Raw genomic sequence first — 21,538 nt, 5'->3', positions numbered from 1 at the left:
AAATTCATATTAATTACTTTTTAAAATAATTGTGCCTTGAGTTACGAAGAAAGCTATCATCCTTGAGCCACATAATCCCATACAGCCTCCATGAAGCCAGGAGCATGGAGTGCTGGGCACTTGGCTTGACTTTAGGCCTTGTTTATTTCTCCCACTCTCTGGAGCCTGTGGTATGGGACTCCCTCTTTAGGGTGTCCACAGGAGTTTAGGCCTCAGAGGTTTCATTCCTTATTTTTTTTCTGGGAGTATTCTGTGTTATACATAAGTATTTTTTAGCTTAATTCACTTCAGTTTGATGTTTGTGACTGTGCATCCCTCTTCTAATAGTGCTCTTACTTTTTATAGGTATGCCTTACATTTTCTTGTACAAAGTGGAATTTCCTACTGTGTCATGATCATCATAGGAGTGGAGAACATGCACAAGTAAGTATTCACTTTGTTCACATTTCATTTGAATAGAATTGCATTAGAATATAATTTTATTTATTACATTAAAAGTAATTCTGAATTAGAACATTTTAAAGAAGAATTGTCATAAATACAGAAATAAAGTCATTGTTATACATCATTCTTCTTTTTACTTAAAGCACCATTGACATTTTGGGACGGATGAGACTTTGACATTCAGGACTAACCTGTACATTTTAGGATATTAAGTAGCATTCCTGGCTTTTACCCCCTAGATGCCAGTAGCACCCCTTGAGGTGTGACAACCATAAATATTTCCAGATATTTTCAGCTATCTCTTGGAGGAGCGAAATTGCCTATTGTTAAGAACCACTGGTTTAGTCTGTTGGTGATAGCAGTGGAGAAATAGAGAGAAGTGAATAGGTTGGAGAGAGATTTAGAAGGACTGGTAGGCAATAAAGTGTCAAGGATGACTTCCATGTTTCTAGCTTGAACAGTAGGGTAGATGGAAGCACTCTTTTCTGAGGTAGGGAGCCCTGAAAGTGGGTAGCATGTTGTGGGCATAGAGCATTTCAAGTGGGTATGTATTCAACCCCTAAACAGTGCTTGGTGTATAGTAAACACTCAGTGAATTTTTGCTGTGTAAATGGATGCTGACTTTAAGATATCTGTAAGACATGTGAGAGGAGATGGGTAACTGAGGAGATGTGTAGTAGGAATTGGGTAGCTGGACTAGAGATGTTAGTCTGGGAATAGAGATGGATAAAATGTACTTGGTTGAAAATCTAGGGACAGAATATATCAGCAGATCCTGCTGGGGTGTTTTGCAGTGTCTGAACTGTGATATATGACATATGCACCATATTTCTGAATTCTGAATCACATATGTCTGCAAAAGCTTTGTCTAAGGAATCAGACCAGTGGCTTTAATTAGCTTGTTTCTAAGTCTCATTCTCTTTTGCATTTTCTGTGTTTGGCACCCTCTGTTGTAATGTGTACTGTCTTCTCAATTTCCATTGACACTGCCTGCACTGACTTTTCTTTTTCCTCTGTAAACTAACACTTACAAGTTCCTTAAGGTTTTTATAAGAGGAGAAAGGATATTTAGATGGTGTTTCAGATGAATCAATTTTTATGGGATTATGACCCTATTTTTTAAAAAACTTCTACCTCTGACAGGTTCAAAGTGATGCTACAATTAATATCTGATGCAAAAGATATTAACCAGGTTTAGATTAGATTAGATTACTGAAAACAGGAGACTTACATATATTTTGGCTAAAGCAAAAGTAATCTGCTTTTCAGTTGGAAGATTGATAAATTTTGTGTTTAGAAGTGGCAAATTGTTTCTTTTTCTGAAAGGCAGTTACAGTCTTTGAAGTTAACTTAATACTTTAGACCTGCACTGTTCAGCATGACAGCCACTAGCACACATGTGAGTGTGCAAATTTAAATTAAAATGGAAAATTCAGTTCCTTAGTTACACTAGCCACATTTCAAGTGCTCACTAGCCAGATGTGGCTAGTGGCTACATTGAACAGTGGAGATAGGGAACAGATCTGTCATTGCAGAAAATGATATTGCATAGTGCTACTTTAGAGACATATAGTTGTATAAAATTAGTAGTGTTACTCTTTTACAGTAAGTACTCAGGGAGATAATGCTACTTGCTTATATGCTGCTATTTAGGTTAGCATCTTGGTGTTGGAATTTGACACTATTGATGTATAAGATTAGGGCAGGTAAGTAAGGTTTGCCATGTAAGTAAATTGCTAGGGTTGACAATAAATAGCAGGTGGATAATTAATTTGAAAAGTGTGTATTTTAATCTCTTTTTTAGCTCTCTTCTATTTAGCTTATACCCATAAATATTTTTCTATGATTTGACTTTTTAGCTTTTTTTCATTGTACCTGAATATGCTCCTTTTTTTTTTTTTTTTTTTTTTTCCTGTTTAGGCCTTTACAGTAATTAAAAATGTGTAATGGGTCAGACCTTAAAGTATGTCACCCAAATACTCTAGATGGGACTTAGAGCATTTTTATGTGTTGTCCAAAGTTATTGTTTATGTGCAATACAATCTGTTTATTTCTTTCAATCTAGTTTTACATGGTATATATGTATCTTACATTATGTTTTAACATATTTCTTTGACCAGGCAAAGTTTAAGTCTTTAAAATGAAAGATTTGAGCTTACCTGATTACTGAACAGTTTTTAAATTCTTGCCTCTCTGCTTTATGATTTTTTTTTGCTTTATGTTCTTTATGAGATATTCATAATGTAGTTATTGCACTTGCTTTGATTGACCCATTTATAAATTCAAATATTTAAATATATATACACTTAATTTTTGTAGTTCCCTTTAATGTTTTTATGTGTTTTATTATTCTGATGCATATCTAGATAATTTATTTTTAAAATGCAATCTAGGCTGGGCACAGTGGCTCATGCCTATAATCCCAGCTCTTTGGGAGGCTGAGATGGGTGGATCACTTCAAGCCAGGAGTTTGAGTCTAGCCTGGCCAACATGGGTAAATCCCATCTCTACTAAAAATACAAAAAATTAGCCAGGTGTGATGGCTCATGCCTGTAATCTCGGCTACTCAGGAGGCTGAGGCAGAAGAATCACTTGAACCTGGGAGGTGGAGGTTGCAGTGAGCTGAGATTGTACCACTGTACTCTACCTGGGTGATGAGCAAGACCTCGTCTCAATCAATCAATCAATCAATAAAAATAAAATAAAATATAATCTATTCTAAAATTCAGTGCTTTTTCCTAGTCTGTATTTTCATATAAGCTTTGAAATTTTTGAGGAAAAAGTTGAACAGTTTACGTAATAGAGGCAAAGAAAAGAGTGTTTAGGGACAGAATATCCTATATGTCTTAGTTTGAGCTGCGGTAATGATATACCTTAAACTGCGTGTCTAATAAACAACAGAAGTTTATTTTTGCCAGTTCTGGAGTCTGTTCTGTCCAAGATCAGGGTGCTGACAGATTTGGCATCTGGCAGGGACCTGCTTCCTGGTTCATAGTCAACTATCTTCTTTCTAACCTCACATGGAGGAAGGGGCAGGAGAGCTCTGGATGTCTTCTAGAAGGGCACTAATCACACACATGAGGGTTCTGTCCCCATGACCTAATCACCTCCAAAAGGGCTTCCCTCCAAATATCCTCATATTGGGGATTAGGTTTCAACCTATGAGTTTTGGGGCAAACACTCTATAGCACTATATATTATGATATTAATTCCCCTTAATTGACATAGCAGGAATTGAAGTTTCACCATATTGACCCAGCACTTCTGAGAGCAGATTTGGCAAAGTATCTTTGTGTAAAGACTCAAATAGGGAACTTTCAGCTTGCAGGACAGACAGCCTCTGTTGCTATTCCACTCTTCTGTTGTCGTGTGAAGGTATCCATAGACAACATGTGAACAGGGAGCATGGCTGTGCTCCAGGAAAACTTTATTTACAAAAACAAGTGGTGCACTGGATTTGGCTTACCTGTATTCTAAGCAGACTCCTGTCACAGGGATTTTTAAAAAGAGCAGGAGGCAGAGACCTTTCCTACTAGCTTCAAAAATATAAGTTTGCTAAGTGGTAATTTTAAACTTGCTATAGCACAACTAATGAAATATATATGAACTTTTTAAAATAAATGACTTATTGTAGAATATTGTTCTGAAGCAGGTGATTTTTAAAATGCTGATTGAAATGTTTGCCTTTCTCTTGGTACAGCTTTTGTGTAAAAGGGAATTGAAATAATGTAAGGCTTGATGTTTAACACTTGAAGTGAGAAATATTCAAAACAACATAAAAGGAATAGTTAAATCACCGGATGTAAAATCAATATACAAAAATCAGTATTATTTCTATACAGCAGAAATGAATAGTCCAAAGTAAAATTTTAAAAATCCATTCACAGTAGCACCAAAATGAGCAATATGTGTAGGAATTAACAGAATGAAGTGCAAGATCACTACACTGGTAAGAAAAAGCATTGCTGCGAGAAATTAAAGAAGACCTAACTAAATGGAGAGAGACACCATGTTGTGTATTGGGGGACTCAATTCTTGTTAAGATGGCAGTGCTTTCACTTTCACATTTGAGCAACAGGTTCAGTGCAATCCCTGTTAGAATTGCAGCTGGGTGTTTTGTGGAAATGGACAAGCTGATCCTAAAATTTAAATGGAAAATAGCCCCAAAAGAAGAAAAAAGTCAAAGGGCTTATCCTGCCTTATTACAAAACTTAACACAAAACTACAGTAATTAAGACAAGTGTAGAGATCGACATGTAAATCAGTTGAACAAAATATGGTCAAATGATTGTTGACAAATGTGTGAGGGCAAGGCACTGTGGGAAGGGATTACTTTTCAACGAATGGTGCCATAAATTAGATATACACACTCAGGCCAGGCCTGGAGGCTCTCGCCTGCAATCCCGGCACTTTGGCAGACTGAGATAGGAGGGCTGCTTGAGTCCAGGAATACAAGAGCATCCTAGACAACATAGTGAGACCCCATCTCTAGAAAAAAAAAAAAAAAAAGTTACACACATGCAAACAAGTAAATAATAAATCTTGGGCTCTACCTCAGAATGTACACAGAAATTAACTCAAAATAGACCAGAGACCTACATGTGAGAAAAATCTATGCAACCTTTAGGAAAAAGTAGAAGAAAATATATTTGACATTGGATTAGGCAAAGATATGACACTGAAAGCACAAAATAAAAAGAAAATTAGTAGTTTGGACTTAATAAAAAGCCACAGACTAAAATGAAATATTTGCAAAATACATATCTGATAAAGGATTGCATCCAGAATATTTAAAGAACTCTTACAACTCCATATTAAGAAAATAGTCCAATTAAGAAAGGGGCAAAAGATTTGAATAGACATTTCATCAAAAAAGATATATAGGTGCAAAGTGAATATATGGAAAGATACTCCAGGTCATTAGTGATTAGCAAAAAGCAAATAGAAATGACAAAGATACCAGTTCACACCCTCAAAGAGTGGCAGAACCAAGTGTGTGCGATGCCGTGGGGAGAGTGGAAACTTCACACTTTGCTGGTAGGAATATAAAATAGGGCAGCCGTCAAGGGAAGGAGTTTTCAGTTCACTAAAAAGTTAAACATATACTTCCCATAAAACCTACTAATTCTACTCCAAAAGAAATGGAAACATATCCTCATGGCCAACTGTCTGTGAACACTTATGGCAGTTGTTCATAATAGCCCAAATTGGAAATAACCCAAGTGTTCATCAGCAGTGAGTGAGCCGTGGTACATCCATGCAGTGACAAGAAATACTACTGAGCAGTGACAACCAATGTGCACGTGCCACAGCATGGATAAACCCCAAGTCCACGTGCTGCGTGAAGGAAGCCAGTCACAAGAGACTAGCTTATAGGATGTCATTTATATGAAATTTCTATGCAAGGTCAAACTGAGTGACAGAAAGCATCAGTGGCTGCCCAGGGGCAGGGGATGGGAGTGAGGATTCACTGCAGATGGGAATGAAGGAACTTTTGGGGTGATGGAAAGATTCTAAACCTGCACTGTAGTGTAAATTTACTAAAACACATTGAGTTGTACACTTAAATTAGGTTACTTTTATGGCATGTAAGCCTACCTCAAAGCTGTTTAGAAAAGGTAAACTTTATAAAGGGGAGTGCGACAAGGAAGGCCAACATTAAAATAAAATTGAGGCACAGTTTGAATGTTGGTTTAAGGATTTTGTGTATTTTCTCATTGAAGAAAATGTATAGATGTTTATATACATCTGTATTTTTCTAAGCTGAAAAGAATGAAACATGAGAAGGAGCACTGACCCTCAAAGGAAGGTGCCCTCAGAGGAAGGAGGTCTAGAGTTGAAGGGGAGACTTGGTAACTGTCTTCAGATGCTGGAAGGGAGTAGATGTGTTCCTTCTTTGGCGTGCTAAGATGGAATACCACCAGATGAAATGTGAAAAGGCACACATGACCCAAGGAAGGACGGCCTTGGGTACAGTGAGAATGTTCAACAATATGGTTTGTGGAATATTGCATTTGCCATGGGAGATCTGTCAGTTGATGCTGAGGGGACATTTTGGTTTGCATGCTGTAGGAGATCATGCCAGGTGCCTTCTCCATTCCCTTCTGGTGGGCATTCCTGACAAGCTATGGCAGGAGCTGCTGAGCATGATGCATAGCTGTTCATGAGTGCCTTCCCCTTAAATCCGTAAAGAACTAAAGAAAATTGAGAAGTTGGCCAGGCGTGATGTCTCATGCCTGTAACCCCAGTACTTTGGGAGGCCAAGGCAGGTGGATCATGAGGTCAGTAGTTTGAGACCAGCCTGACCAACATGGTGAAACCCCGTCTCTACTAAAAATACAAAAATTATCTGGGCGTGGTGGTGCACGCCTGTAATCCCAGCTACTCAGGAGGCTGACGCAGGAGAATTGTTTGAACCCAGGAGGCGGAGGTTGCAGTGAGCTGAGATGAAGCCACTGCACTCCAGCCTGGTAGACAGAGCAAGACTCCATCTCAAGAAAAAAGAAAAGAAAAGAAAAGTTCTATCATTGCACATTGACTTCTTCCCTGTTCTCTGCCTTTTATGTCTTAGTTCATTTGTTTCTTCTCTTTAGATTTTCAATACCTTGTTTTCTATCTCCCATTAAGATGTAGAAGGGAAGAGGGGGCTAATTCTGTGCCCCACTGGCAGTTTTACTGCTTGAGAGGTGTTGGCGCCTCATTGTATAAGCAAGCAAGCAGAGACTGAGTTATTAGGTAACTGAGGAGGTATAGCTGGAAAACAGTGGGTTTGAACCCGCATCTGTTCTACTCTGAGCATGCTGTTTTAAGTAATCTAATTTCATTTGACTGAAATTTATTTGCATGATCTGTCACAGGTAATTTGCCCTTTATCTCTTTTTATGAAATGAAAAACTATTGCTTTTAAAGGAATTATAGATATGATCAGAGGAGAATCTTTCTTGAGAGGTAGGATGAGAAAGTTCAAGTGAGTTTCTTTCTCTTGATTTTGACATCATGCGATGTTTTAGAACCGTTTCCAAAGTTTATTCTGCGTGTGTATGTGTTTGAAGATTGGTCCTGGGAAAGGATTGACTGGGAAAGGATTGACTGTGTGTGTTTTTTGGCCTCAGAAGACCTCCCTGCTCCCCAGGGATTGTGTGCTCTGGAAAGCAGCCACCGAAGCCCGTTTTCTAGGACCCGTGTGGTGTAGAGGGTCCGAGAGCGTCTTTGGCCTGACTGCGTCTCTGATCCTGCAGCCTGGCATAAGGTTGCTTGCTTCAGCAGAAGCTCTGAAGCTGTGCTCCAGCTCCGATCTCCTTGTCCTAGAACTGTCCTTCATCCCTGTCATAAGACATCTTCTCCCTGTGCACCCGCTGCGGTTGATGCCATCGGACTCCGTCTTGCTGTTTTCTTTGGCCTCAGCACTCCCAGGACCTCTGACTCTAGGTTTGGAGGAATGAGCAGCAGGATTTACTCGAGCACCACTTTGCTGGGGCTTCGGGCCTCCCTTGGATTCAGCTGTGGAGTGTGTTCCTTAGGCACAGGACGTGGGTGTGGGGGACAAGTGTCTGTGCCAGAGGGCAAGGGGACAGAATTGAGGTTAAATTCCTAAGATGCACAAATATCAGTCTCCATTTAGTAGAAAGATTCCTTCACTGTTTTGTGGTAGACAGAGTTCCAGTAAGGGCGATGAATTGTGAAATCAGGCTGTTTTATTGGTTCATTCATCATTCATCTTATTTATCAGACCAACTTGGCACCCCTCTCCTGTGTCCTAGGCACTGTCCTCAGCTTCTCCAAGTTCAGTATGGTGGGAGGCATGTGAAAACATTTTAATACTGTGTGCCAAGAGCTCTGGTGGGAGAGAGTTTACACAAATAGCTAACCCCACTAGGAGCAAGCAGCTCAGGGCAGAGCTTCCTGGGGGGCATGGTATATGCATTAGATATGAGGACCCTAGGTAGCTGAAGAGGTAGCAAGGGCAGACTTTACTGCAGGGCGGACAGCACAGGCAGAGGTGTGGAGGCATGAAATATGGCGTGGAAGCACTGGCAGCTTAATAAGTAGCCTTACTATGGGGGTGGTGGTGGTAGTGGTGGTGTGTGTGTGTGTGTGTGTGTGTGTGTACACGTGAGAGAGAGAAAGAGCTCGTGCACATGCATATGAGCTTGGTGGGGGTGGGGTGACACTGTTACATCTCAAGGCATGCTTTCCCAGCCATTTCCATTGGCCACAGTATATTGTTTGTGTAATAGTCCTCTCATCCTCTCAAATGAGTAACAAATGCATCAAATGTGTTTCATGTACTAAGGGAACAGAGATACAGACAGGGCTAAATTTCTCTTTTATCTAGCATTTATTTAGTATATACGATTTTAAAATAGACACACCTGTGCCTTGCCTATAAAAAAATGTATGATCTGGCTACGGAAATAATCCCTACGTGTGTCTTAATGTGTGCCACAACCAGCACCATTTAAACAAGGCCCCGGGGCAGATACATTCTGCGTGCTTCAGCTTCCCTCACGTAGAAATTCAGTATCGTGGTGCAGCCACATGCACATAGCACTGTTTGACATAATCTTGCTTGTTTACGTCTTGATCTGTCTCTCACCAGTGAGCGTGAGTGCTAGGGGAGCACGTTCTGCCTGTATTTCACACCACTTCATCCCTAGGGCCTCACAGCATGCCTGGCATGTGGTAGGGTCTCAATAAATACTTATTGGAAGAGTGAGTTTAGGATACAGCCTGGTTTTGTCTACCCTCTACCGACCCCTTTGCCTTGTTCTTCATGACTATACTTCCTTTCTGGAAAATGTGTGTTTTCTGCAGATGTGTTTCCCTGTGTTCCCTCTATCTGGAGTGTTCTTCCTCCTCCCATCTTCCTCCCTCTCCTCATGACTCTCAGATTTTACCATATTACATCCCTAGCGAGTCTTACTGAGATGTCTCAATCTAGGACAAATGATTTGTTGCACACACTCTCGTGGAATTGTGTTCCTTTCCTTCTGAAAATCTATCTTGGTTCTTAATGATAAATATTTGAGAGAGTTACTTAAGGAATGTGTTTTGCCCTCATTGACTGCAAATTCTGTGATGGCCATTATGCCGTGCCTGTTTTGTTTTCTGAATATAGTCAGTACCTAAGAGATTGTATGCTCTCAGTAAGTGTTCACTGGTGAATAAGTGAGTGATGATATGACTTCTGCGTCACAGCACACTTTGTCCAAGGAGCCCCCTTGAGCTCCTGCTTCCTGGCCATAGCCCCTGCCTCACTTAGAATGCTGGGATCCACCTCAGGGCCTGTTCAGTGGGGATCTTGTAAAAGCCACTGTGGACTCCCTGTCTCCTTCTCTGTGCCCCTGGAGTGGCATCTCATCCCTGATTATTTTATTTTGCTTTAAGTTCTTGGGGTACATGTACAGATCTTGCTGAATTGTTACATAGATATACACATGCCATGGTGGTTTGCTGCCTCCATCCTCCGGTCACCTACATTAGGTATTTCTCCTAATGTTATCCCTCCCCAATCTCCCCACCCCCTGCTACCTCTTCCCTAACCCCTCATCCCCCAACAGACCCCAGTGTGTGATGTTCCCCTCCCTGTGTCCATGTGTTCTCATTGTTAAACACTCACTTATGAGAGAGAACATGTGGTGTTTGGTTTTCTGTTCTTGTGTCAGTTTGCTGAGAATGATAGTTTCCAGATTCATCCATGTCCCTGCAAAGGACATGAACTCATCTTTTTTTATGGCTGCGTAGTATTCCATGGTGTATATGTGCCACATTTTCTTTATCCAGTCTATCTTTGATGGGCATTTGGGTTGGTTTCACGTCTTTGCTATTGTAAACAGTGCCACAATGAACATTCGTGTGCATGTGTCTTCATAATAGATCAATTTATAATCCTTTGAGTATATACCTAATAATGGGATTGCTGGGTCAAACGGTATTTCTATTTCTAGATCCTTGAGAAATTGCCACACTGCCTTCCACAGTGGTTGAACTAATTTACACTTCCACCAACATTGTAAAAGCATTTCTATTTCTCCACATCCTCTCCAGCATCTGTTGTCTCCAGATTTTTTAATGATTGCTGTTCTAACTGGTATGAGATGATATCTCAATGTGGTTTTGATTTGCATTTCTCTAATGACCAGTGATGATGAGCATTTTTTCATATGTTTTTTGGCCACATAAGTGTCTTCTTTTGAAAAGCATCTGTTCATATCTTTCACCCACTTTTTGATGGGGTTGTTTGTTTTTTTCTTGTATATTTGTTTTTGTTCTTTGTAGATTCTGGATATTAGCCCTTTGTCAGATGGGTAGCTTGCAAAAATTATTCCCATTCTGTTGGTTGCCGATTCACTCTGATGATTGTTTCTTTTGCTGTACAGAAGCTCTGGAAGTTTAATTAGATCCCATTTGTCTATTTTGGTTTTTGTTGCCATTGCTTTTAGTATTTTGGTCATAAAGTCCTTTCCTATGCCTATGTCCTGAATGGTATTGCCTAGATTTTCTTCTAGGGTTTTTATGGTGTTAAGTTTTAGGTTTAAATCTTTAATCCATCTGGAATTAATTTTTGTATAAGGTGTAAGGAAGGGGTCCAGTTTCTGCACGTGACTTGCCAGTTTTCCCGACACCGTTTGAGAATCCTTTCCCCATTGCTTGTTTTTGTCTGGTCTGTCAAAGATCAGATGGTTGTAGATGTATGGCATTACTTCCAAGGCTTCTGTTCTGTTACATTGGTCTATATCTCTGTTTTGGTACCAGTACCATGCTGTTTTGATTACTGTAACCTTGTAATAGAGTTTGAAGTCAGGTAGCATGATGCCTCCAGCTTTATTCTTTTTGCTTAGGATTGTCTTGGCATTGTGGGCTCTTTTTTGGTTTAAGATAGTTTTTTCCAGTTCTGTGAAGAAGGTCAGTGGTAGTTTGATGGGGATAGTGTTGAATCTATAAATTACTTTGGGCAGTATGGCCATTTTCATGATACTGATTTTTCCTAACCATGAGCATGGAATGGCTTTCCATCTGTTTGTGTCCTCTCTTATTTCCTTGAGCAGTAGTTTGTAGTTCTCCTTGAAGAGGTCCTTCACATCCTTTGTTAGTTGTATTCCTAGGTATTTTATTCTCTTTGTACTAATTGTGAGTGGGAGTTCACTCATGATTTGGCTCTGTGTTTGTCTGTTATTGGTGTATAGGAATGCTTGTGATTTTTGCACATTGATTTTATGTCCTGAGACTTTGCTGAAGTTGCTTATCATTTTAAGGAGATTTTGGGCTGAGACAGTGGGGTCTTCTAAATATACAATCATGTTATCTGCAAATAGAGACAATTTGACTTCCTCTTTTTCCAATTGAATACCCTTTATTTCTTTTTCTTGCCTTATTGCTCTGGCTAGAACTTCTAATACTATGTTGAATAGGAATGGTGAGAGAGGGTACCCTTGTCTAGTGCCAGTTTTCAAAGGGAATGCTTCCAGTTTTTGCTCATTCAGTATGATATTGGCTGTGGGTTTGTCATAAATAGCTTTTGTTATTTTGAGATACCTTCCATCAATACCTAGTTTATTAAGAGTTTTTAGCATAAAGGGCTGTTGAATTTTGTCGAAGGCCTTCTCTGCATCTATTGAGATAATCATGTGGTTTTTGTCTCTGGTTCTGTTTATGCGATGGGTTACATTTATATATTTGTGTATGTTGAACCAGTCTTGCATCCCCAGTCATCCCTGATTCTTGTACCTGTAGCATCTCTTGCCAGACTGTACTGTTTCTGTTCCCAGGGAGGAAGCAGAGGGGTGGAAATGAGGGAAGGGCTGAACATAGGTTGCTGCTCCACTTAAGTTGTGGAAGAAGGGGAAGAGAAATGTGTTTCAGGCATACCTAATTGGGATTAGGAAGATATTTTCCCTGGAGAAGGTAACACAATGTGGCCATGTTCTGTGATATTCAAGAGTGGAGCCTGTTAACCTTGAGAAATTAAGCTGAAAATTTTCTTTATAACTTGGCAAGTAATTTTCACCAAGATAAATGACCTAAGGAAAAAAGGTAAAAGATGTAAGTATATGCAATAAAATTGCATAGATCTAATGGGTTACCTTGCTGTGTATGGAATTATATTGTAAAAGCTGCAGGAAAATGATTTTAAACCTCCCATCATAGAGCTGTAGGAAAGTGATTTTAAACCTCCCATCATATGGCTCAGCTGCCCACCAATTTGAACAAACATTTATTATGGGCCACAGTATTTCCAGAAACTCAAAGATAAAGGAGATGGGATCCTTACCCTCTGAAATGAACAGTTGAGTTGGGAACATTGCAGTGTCATTTCTGCAACAAATGTTTATTATGCCGATGCTGGGATTCAGTGATGAATAAAAAAGACATACTCTGTCCCCTTGTGAAGCCTACAGTCAGACTACCCACCACAGGTGATTACTGTTACGAAAGAAGGGTCTACCAAAGTCTAGGGGTATCCTGGAGGGAACAGCAGTGGTGGAAATTAGTAAAACTATGTATCAGCCACTGACTATATTCAGTAGAATCAAAAAGTTACAAGTGATGTATAGATATTTGGTGTTAAGTAGAATGATGCTAAAATATACTTACTTAAAATATTGGGAAATATGATATTTTCCTCAGAAGTCTACTTTATTGATGATAAAATTGAGCAGCACACAAGGTCATGAAAAAAGATTGAATTCAAACTCTGACTTACACTGGGTGGCCTTAGTGATTGATTTTATCAGCACTAGTTGGAGTCATATATATGGGTTTGAATTTGAGCTCTGCTAAGTTTCCATTACCTTCAGAACCTTGGCTAAGTCACTTTACCTTTCCAGGCTTAAATTGGATTAAATCAGTAACTTAGATGAGGAGCAGGGTACCTGCATGCTTCATATTGTGGGTATGTAGGTAAACTTTTCTTGGAATAATGGGTTCAGATGCCAAAAAGAGGTGTTCAAACTTTCAGATCAAATCCTTTCAAAGGTCATTTTTAGTTCTGAAGTATTTTGCTGGTTTTTTTCTCCCTCCTGATTATGTGATGTTACAGCTTGTTTTAAAGTATTCATAGCGTTGTATTTATCACCGTGTACTGCCGTTCGTTGTCTTCTCCCCAGAGTGTGAACTCCTTAGCAGGGATATTTTACTCTTTAAAATCCCACTGTTAGGCATACAGAGGATAGGAGCTTAGTAAGTGAAGTTATCTGTTGTATTCTGTTCTGTCAAATGAGTATTTGTGAGTTTTTGCTTTTAAATCTTAAAAAAAAATTTTTTTTTGGATGGATATTGGTTCCTGGTGTAAGAGATTTTCAAACAGATTCTTTTCACTCATGCTCTTGGCCTTGAACGACACACTTGATAGGTTGACTTGCCTTAGTCTCCTGGTGTTCCCTGCTTCTCTTCCCTCTTGTTTTTCTTCCTCTTAGGCTCTCCACAGGGCAGAGGACATGGTAACTGGCAGAGTGGGGTGGAGTTGGGGCAGGAAGAGGCAGCTCCAGCTGCCGTGACCTCTATCTCAATCCACTGTGACCCTGAAGAGCAGACCGTCCTGGGGTCCATGTTACTTGTCATCTGCCAGTACTCACAACATTCCTACAGTGGCTTCCTAGATAGAAATGTCATCAGGAACTGCCTTAACTCTACTGGGAATGAATGATGATCTTAGAAGTGCCATTTGGCAGGCAGAAGGCTCAAGTCATTTGAAAATTTGTCCTCATGGAGTTAATTAGCAGCAGTTAGTGGCTTGGCAGGAACTCTGGGGGGAAAATACTAACTTCACTGAGGACACTCCCATGATCCCATGAGAGAGAATAAAATGTGGTGGCAAGGAAAGTGGACTTTAGTTTTTTTCTTGTATGTTCTCTGGACCGTATTCACCAGACTTTCAGGGGTCTGGAATAAAGGTACAGGCCCTGTTGATATTGCTGTGCTAACCCAAAATTAAAGTTGGATTTCATTTGGGAAACTATGAGTAAGTCTAAAATCGATTTTTTGATATTATCTTATCCCCTTAAGAGTTAATGTTTCCATAATTACCATGTATCAGTCACTGTAATAAGCACATTCTACTTCATCCTAGCAACAGCACTTAGAGGTTTGTGTGCTATGCCTCTTTCACCAAGAAACAGAAGTTAGTAAATGGTGGTCTAGGATTTGAACTAGTTGTGTCTGATTCCACCCAGGGCTTTTTATTATTATTTCTAAGCAATAACCATTATGATTATGAAATTTTGTCATTAAAAAAATACTCTAAATTGAGGGGAATTTTTGGAGCCAACAGGGTCTCTGAACAAAGGCAGGGGTTGTAGGTGTTGGTGATTGTTCATCAGAGCAAATATGCATATATCTCTATCTAAAAGAATGTGGTCGCCTTTTGGCATATTGTGCTTAGGATGTAAGGTTTTTAAAATACTCTCAGTGCCCATGGGGAGTTACTTGGTAATAGGTAATAGGATATCCAGGTCCTGTTGGAATTCTGAAAGAGCCTCTGAACATAGCATTGTTCCTTCAAATCCTGCACTCAGGAAAGCATGTGATTGAGATTCCTTTATATACTGGTAAGTCAGTGTAGTGTCTCTTTTGGAGGTGTTGTATTTGAATTAACTTTATTTCAGATTGTAAACTGAATCCCTGTCGAGGTTTCAGTCATTCTTGAGCAAGTAAGGGAAGTATTTTTTTTCTTCAGTTGAGGGCTTTTATATGAAGTATGGTGATTCTGTTAATTATAAGGATGGTAAGACTAACACATGTTTTTGGTAAATAAAGGCATTACTTTGGACATTTCTGAACATATTATAGTAAAATGAAATTCACACATGCTCATAGAATGGGGCTCTGCCAGGTCTGGACTGTCTAAAAGGTTAGTTTGATAGTTAATGCTCCAAATTAATCAATTAAAAATCAAAAGATGTCATTCATGGTGGCTCATGCCTGTAACCCTAAATGCTTTGGGATGCTGACGTGGGAGGATTGCTTGAGGCCAGGAGTTTAAAACCAGCCTGTGCAACATAGTGAAACCCTGCCTCTACAAAAATTGTGTAACTTAGCCAGTTTTGGTGGTGTGCTTGTAGTCCCAGCTACTCGAGGAGGGCGGGAGGATTGCTTGAACCCAAGAGTTCAAGCCTGCAGTGAACTGTGATGTGCCACTGCACTCTAGCCAGGGCAACAGAACAAGACCTTGTGTCTGTCCTCTCCCCTACCCAAAAAATTTTCAAGATATCATTCAGTTTGATGATACTTCTGTCTCATCTTGAAAATAATTATATATTACTGAAACATAACTAGGTAGTTGTCATAACTTAAAATAAGAACATTACTCTTTATGATAAAGTACAAGGATGTGTCTTTTGCCTTTGGGTACTTCTAGAAACCAATCTTAATTTTACACCAAGATCCTAATACTTGCCAGAACACTGAAAGATAAATTAAGAGCCTGTCATCCAACCATCCATTAGAATGATGAACAAAATTGTCCAGTTATTTGTCATAATACCATGCCATTTATATAAAAAACTGTGGTTCCTGTTGTAGTTTTGTGAGGAAAGAAGCATGAGTGAAAGGGGTATTTTTTCGACTTTTTGTTAATAAATGAGGAAATTGTCTTAGCCAGTTGGGACTTGCTAAATGATGAACTCTACCTGTGATGTGGTGTGTTGTTGTAAGCATATAGACTTGACATGTGCACGTTCTGTAGTCACTGTTAGAGTACGGTTTAATAGAAAGAGCCTTTGGCCTTTGACTTTGGAATTTGAATGATGGAGTGATTTCTGTGTGCCACTTTGCTGAGTGTTTTTTTTTCCTCCTAAATACTTTATCCTATTTATTGAAACAATTCTCTGTAGGAAGTGTTACTGTCTACTTGTACAGATAGGGACACTGAGGTTTCAGAAGGTTAAATCACTTCAACAAGGTCACAGAACCAGTTACCTGGCAGCTCTAGAAGTTTGTGAAATTCATTAGCCTTGTTGAGGGTTGTTAGATTAAGCAATTTACTGAGATTCTTGTAAGGAATTTTTTATTTAAGTTGGAGAAACAAAGATATTTTTACTTGCTTACTTGCTAGCATAAAAATCTTGGTTTACTTTTTGAAAGAATAGCAGGCACCTTTGAGACATTGTGTTGTGGCTGGGTGGTTTTCTGTCTTCTTCATCAGGATGTCGTATTGGGAGTCTTTAAAAAATATTTTAATCTTTAAAAAAATATCTGAGTAATAGTGATTTTATTCTCTAGAATCCCTCCCTTAATTTAAAATTGTTCAGCCTTCTCTAAGTGCTTTGCCTGTGGTTTGTGTTTATTAAAATACTAATAAATATAGACTTCAAAATAGTATTTTATTGTCAGCTGACTAAAAATATAATTTTAGAATTATTTTAGACAAATTAACTGTGTAGGGAAAAAATGACTCCTACTTGTTGCTAGCTTATTAAACAGTCCTTATTTAGAGTAGTTATGGAAAAGACAGATAAAGGGTAACAGCAGAATAGAGCTAAAAACCTAACGAACTGCCAGGCATTTTGGCGAAAGGATATTAGAGCAATTGAGCTTGGCATTTATATCTCATGGTAAAAATTGCACATTTATAGTACTGGTGCAAAAATAGACACATAGATGAGTAGAACAGAATAGAGATCTCAGAAATAAGACCACATATCTACAACCATCTGATCTTCAACAAACTGATAAAAGCAAGCAATGGAAAAAGGATTCCCTATTTAATAAATGGTGCTTGAAAAACTGGCTAGCCATATGCAGAAAATTGAAACTGGATTCCTTCCTTACACCTTATACAAAAATTGGCTGAAGATGGATTAAAGACTTAAATGTAAAACCCAAAACTATAAAAATCCTAGAAGAAAATCTAGGCAGTACCGTTCAGGACATAGGCACGGGCAAAGATTTAATGACAAAAACATCAAAAGCAATTGCAATAAAAGCAAAAATTGACAAATGGGACCTAATTAAAATAAAGAACAGCAAAATAAACTATCATCGGAGTGAACAGACCACCTACAGAATGGGAGAAAATTTTCACAATCTATCCATCTGACAAAGGTGTAATATCTAGAATCTACAAGGAACTTTTTACAAGAAAAAACAAACCCATCAAAAAGTGGGCAAAGGACATGAACAGACACTTCTCAAAAGAAGACATTTATGTGGTCAGCAAACATATGCAAAGAAGCTCAACATCACTGATCATTAGAGAAATGCAAATCAAAGCCAAAATGAGATACCATTTCATACCAGTCAGAATTGCGATTATTAAAAAGTCAGGAAACAACAATTGCTGGCAAGGATGTGGAGAAACAGGAACACTTTTACACTGTTGATGGGAATGTAAATTAGGTCAACCATTGTGGAAGACAGTGTGGCAATTCCTCAGAGATCTAGAACCAGAATAACATTTGACCCAGCAATTCCATTACTGGGTATATACCCAAAGGAATGTAAATCATCCTATTATAAATATATATGTATGCATATGTTCATTGCAGTACTATTCACAATAGCAAAGATGTGGAATCAACCCAAATGCCCATGGAGACTTTATAAAGAAAATGTGGTACATATATACCACGGAATACTATGCAGTCATAAAAAGGAACTAGATCATGTTCTTTGCAGGGACATGGATGGAGCTGGAAGCCATTATCCTCAGCAAAACACCACATATTCTCACTTACAGGTAGGAGCTGAACAATGAGAACACATGAACACAGGGAGGGGAACAACACTGGGGCCTGTCAGGGGAGTGGGGGGAGGGAGAGCATCAGGATAAATAGCTAATGCATGTGGGACTTAATACACAGGTGATGGGTTGATAGGTGCAGCAAACCACCATGGCACATGTTTACTTATGTAACAAGCCTGCACGTCCTGCATATGTATCCTAGAACTTAAAATAAAAAATTCTTAAAAAGAGACATGCACTGACATATCAAAACTTTGTATGCAACAACAACAACAAAAAGAAAATTTAGCATTCGCTTACATTTTATGAAGCCTCAGAAAGGAGACGAGATTGCTAATCTTTCCTAGGCTGGAAATTAACCTTGGGATATTACAGAGTAGTGTGCCTTTACATGACTTGCCTTAGGAAGAGAATAACAGATAGTCTAAGGATGAGTTAGACACTATTTGCCTTTCAAAAACATTTTAAAATCTTGTATGGAACTCATATATTGTTGGACCACTTTTCTTGCAGAACTTGAGTGACTAGAGAACTATTTAGTATGCAAAGCTTTACCCTTGTGTCAAAAATTTTCTTAGACACTAGAGCTTTAAAACAGATATAAAGCACTCTTGTAGCTTAAATTTTAAAGCATAAAATGCTAAAATGTTGAGTCTGCAGAATCAGTATGATTAAATTATCTTTTATAGGTATATTTAGCTCAGTAATTTATTTTTTCTTTAGTAAATTGGGGGAAGGAGGGGGAGAATTGAATGAAAATGGTAACAAAGACAGAAACATTATTTTATGTTTCCTGGGTACTGAAAACTTCAGATGATCTTTTTATTTTTTAATTTTGAGACAAGAGTCTTGCTCTGTCACCCAGGCTGGAGTGCCGTGGTGCCATCTTGGCTGACTGAAACCTCCGCCTCCATATTCAAGCGATTCTCGTGCCTCAGTTTCCTGAGTAGCTGGGACTACAGGTGTGCATCACCACGCCCAGCTAATTTTTGTGTTTTTAGTAGATACCAGGTTTCGCCATGTTGGTTGGCCAGACTGATCTAGAGCTCCTGGCTTCAAGTGATCTGCCTGCCTTGGCCTCCCGAAGTTCTGGGATTACAGGCATGAGCCACTATGCCCCACCCAAGTGATCTTTTTAAAACCAGTCTGAATTCTCTTGATTTTTGACTCCCATTTCAACTGATTGAATATGTATTTGGATTTCATATAAAGATCCAATTTTTGGTTTTAGACTTAAAATCGTTTATTTCTTACTTAAATTGCATTCTTTCTTGATGTCTTCTTATATCCCTCTTTATTGTGATATTCATCCTTACATACTTTAAAAAGTACCAGGCACAATTTCAATGATCTAGAAGACTCAGAGATCCCCAGGGAAACACTAATACTCCACTGAGATTAAGGGAAGCAGCCTTGCTAGGGTGGATTTGCTCTCTGTTAGCTTATGCCTTTATTAAAATTGTCCTTAATATTCAGTGTTGATCCTATATGTCTGGGTTTTTTTGATCTCTTGGGAAACAGTGACAGCGTTAGTTCCTTGGTGGTTGTCCTAATCTCCTGTCCTTTTGTCCATTAGTAAAAGTGTGCCCTGTGTATCCTGCTCCCCGTAGAACTGTCTGCCCACTGTCTTCTAGTCTTCCCTCATTCCTGCGAGCCTGCCCTCATGTCCCTATGAGTAAGTGGGCAACACGATACTTGGTGCCAGCCACAGAAGAACCACAGAGTGAGTGCCCAGCATGGTCCTGGCCCACCCTGGGCACTCAGGAACTATCTGTTGAACCAAAATGCCAGAAAGCATCTGTGTATGCAGCCAAGGGGAAGTCTGTTGGGTGTGCCAGACTGAGCTTGATGGACTGTGCCGATGACCTAGCAAAACATGGTTCATAGTCCTTTTCCCTCAGGACAACAGTGATTGAGTTGTCAAATACTTCAAATAGTGTGTTATCATGAATCCAATAAGGCATTTTCTTTAAACTACTATTTCATATGTGATCTTGTGTTATCTCTTCAACACTTTGAACTTTTATAAAAGTAATTGAGTAAAGGACCTCTTCAAGGAGAACTACAAACCACTGCTCAACGAAATAAGAGAGGACACAGACAGATGGGGAAACATTCCATGTTCATGGTTAGGAAGAATCAATATTGTGAAAATGGCCATACTGCCCAAAGTAATTTACAGATTCAACGCTATCCCCATCAAGTTACCAATGACCTTCTTCACAGAACTGGAAAAAACCACCTTAAACTTCATATGGAACCAAAAGAGAGCCCGCATAGCCAAGTCAATTCTAAGCAAAAAGAACAGAGCGGGAGGCATCACACTACCAGACATCAAACTATACTACAAGGCTACAGTAATCAAAACAGCATGGTACTGGTACCAATGGAACAGAACAGAGGCCTCGGAGGCAACACAACATATCTACAACCATTGATCTTTGACAAACCTGACAAAAACAAGCAATGGGGAAAAGATTCCCTGTTTAATAAGTGGTGTTGGGAAAACTGGCTAGCCATATGCAGAAAGCAGAAACTGGACCCCTTCCTGACACCTTACACTAAAATTAACTCCAGATGGATTAAAGACTTAAACATAAGACCTAACACCATAAAAACCCTAGAAGAAAACCTAGGCAAAACCATTCAGGACATAGGCGTAGGCAAGGACTTCATGACCAAAACACCAAAAGCATTGGCAGCAAAAGCCAAAATAGACAAATGGGACCTAATCAAACTCCACAGCTTCTGCACGGCAAAAGAAGCAGTCATTAGAGTGAATCGGCAACCAACAGAATGGGAAAAAATTTTTGCAGCTTACCCATCTGACAAAGGGCAGATATCCAGAATTTACAATGAACTAAAACAGATTTACAAGAAAAAAAACAAGCCCATTCAAAAGTGGGTGATGGATATGAACAGATACTTTACAAAAGAAGACATACATGAGGCCAACAAACATATGAAAAAATGCTCATCATCACTGTTCATTAGAGAAATGCAAATCAAAACTACATTGAGATACCATCTCACACCAGTTAGAATGGCTATCATTAAAAAATCTGGAGACAACAGATGCTGGAGAGGATGTAGAGAAATAGGAACACTTTTACACTGTTGGGAGTGTAAATTAGTTCAACCATTGTGGAAGACAGTGTGACAATTCCTCAAGGACCTAGAAATAGAATTCCATTTGACCCAGCAATCCCATTATTGGGTATATATCCAAAGGATTATAAATCGTTCTACTATAAGGACACATGCACATGAATGTTCACTGCAGCACAGTTTACAATAGCGAAGACCTGGAACCAACCCAAATGCCCATTGATGATAGGCTGGATAGGGAAAATGTGGCACATATACACCATGGAATATTATGCAGCCATCAAAAATGATGAGTTCGTGTCCTTT

The 21,538-nt window shown here is 39.1% G+C and overlaps 1 protein-coding gene across 2 annotated transcripts in view; it reads left to right on the top strand.

The window, feature by feature from the left end:
• MBOAT2 (membrane bound O-acyltransferase domain containing 2) overlaps positions 1-21,538 on the top strand; it is a 135,763-nt gene that overhangs the window by 55,595 nt on the left and 58,630 nt on the right. For both annotated transcript variants that reach the window (XR_002478239.2, XM_012438854.3), the window contains exon 3: positions 346-423. Coding sequence is in view for 1 of the 2 variants with exons in the window: in XM_012438854.3 (XP_012294277.1) it covers positions 346-423 (78 nt within the window). In the remaining variant the exon portion in view is untranslated. The remainder of the gene's footprint in view (positions 1-345; positions 424-21,538) is intronic.

Source organism: Aotus nancymaae, unplaced genomic scaffold (genome assembly GCF_030222135.1).
Source record: "Aotus nancymaae isolate 86718 unplaced genomic scaffold, 86718_ANA_hifiasm-v0.15.2.pri h1tg000057l, whole genome shotgun sequence".
Taxonomy (NCBI): domain Eukaryota; kingdom Metazoa; phylum Chordata; class Mammalia; order Primates; family Aotidae; genus Aotus; species Aotus nancymaae.
Note: the sequence above shows the minus strand (reverse complement) of the source record. Positions and strands in the feature narration are given on the sequence as shown.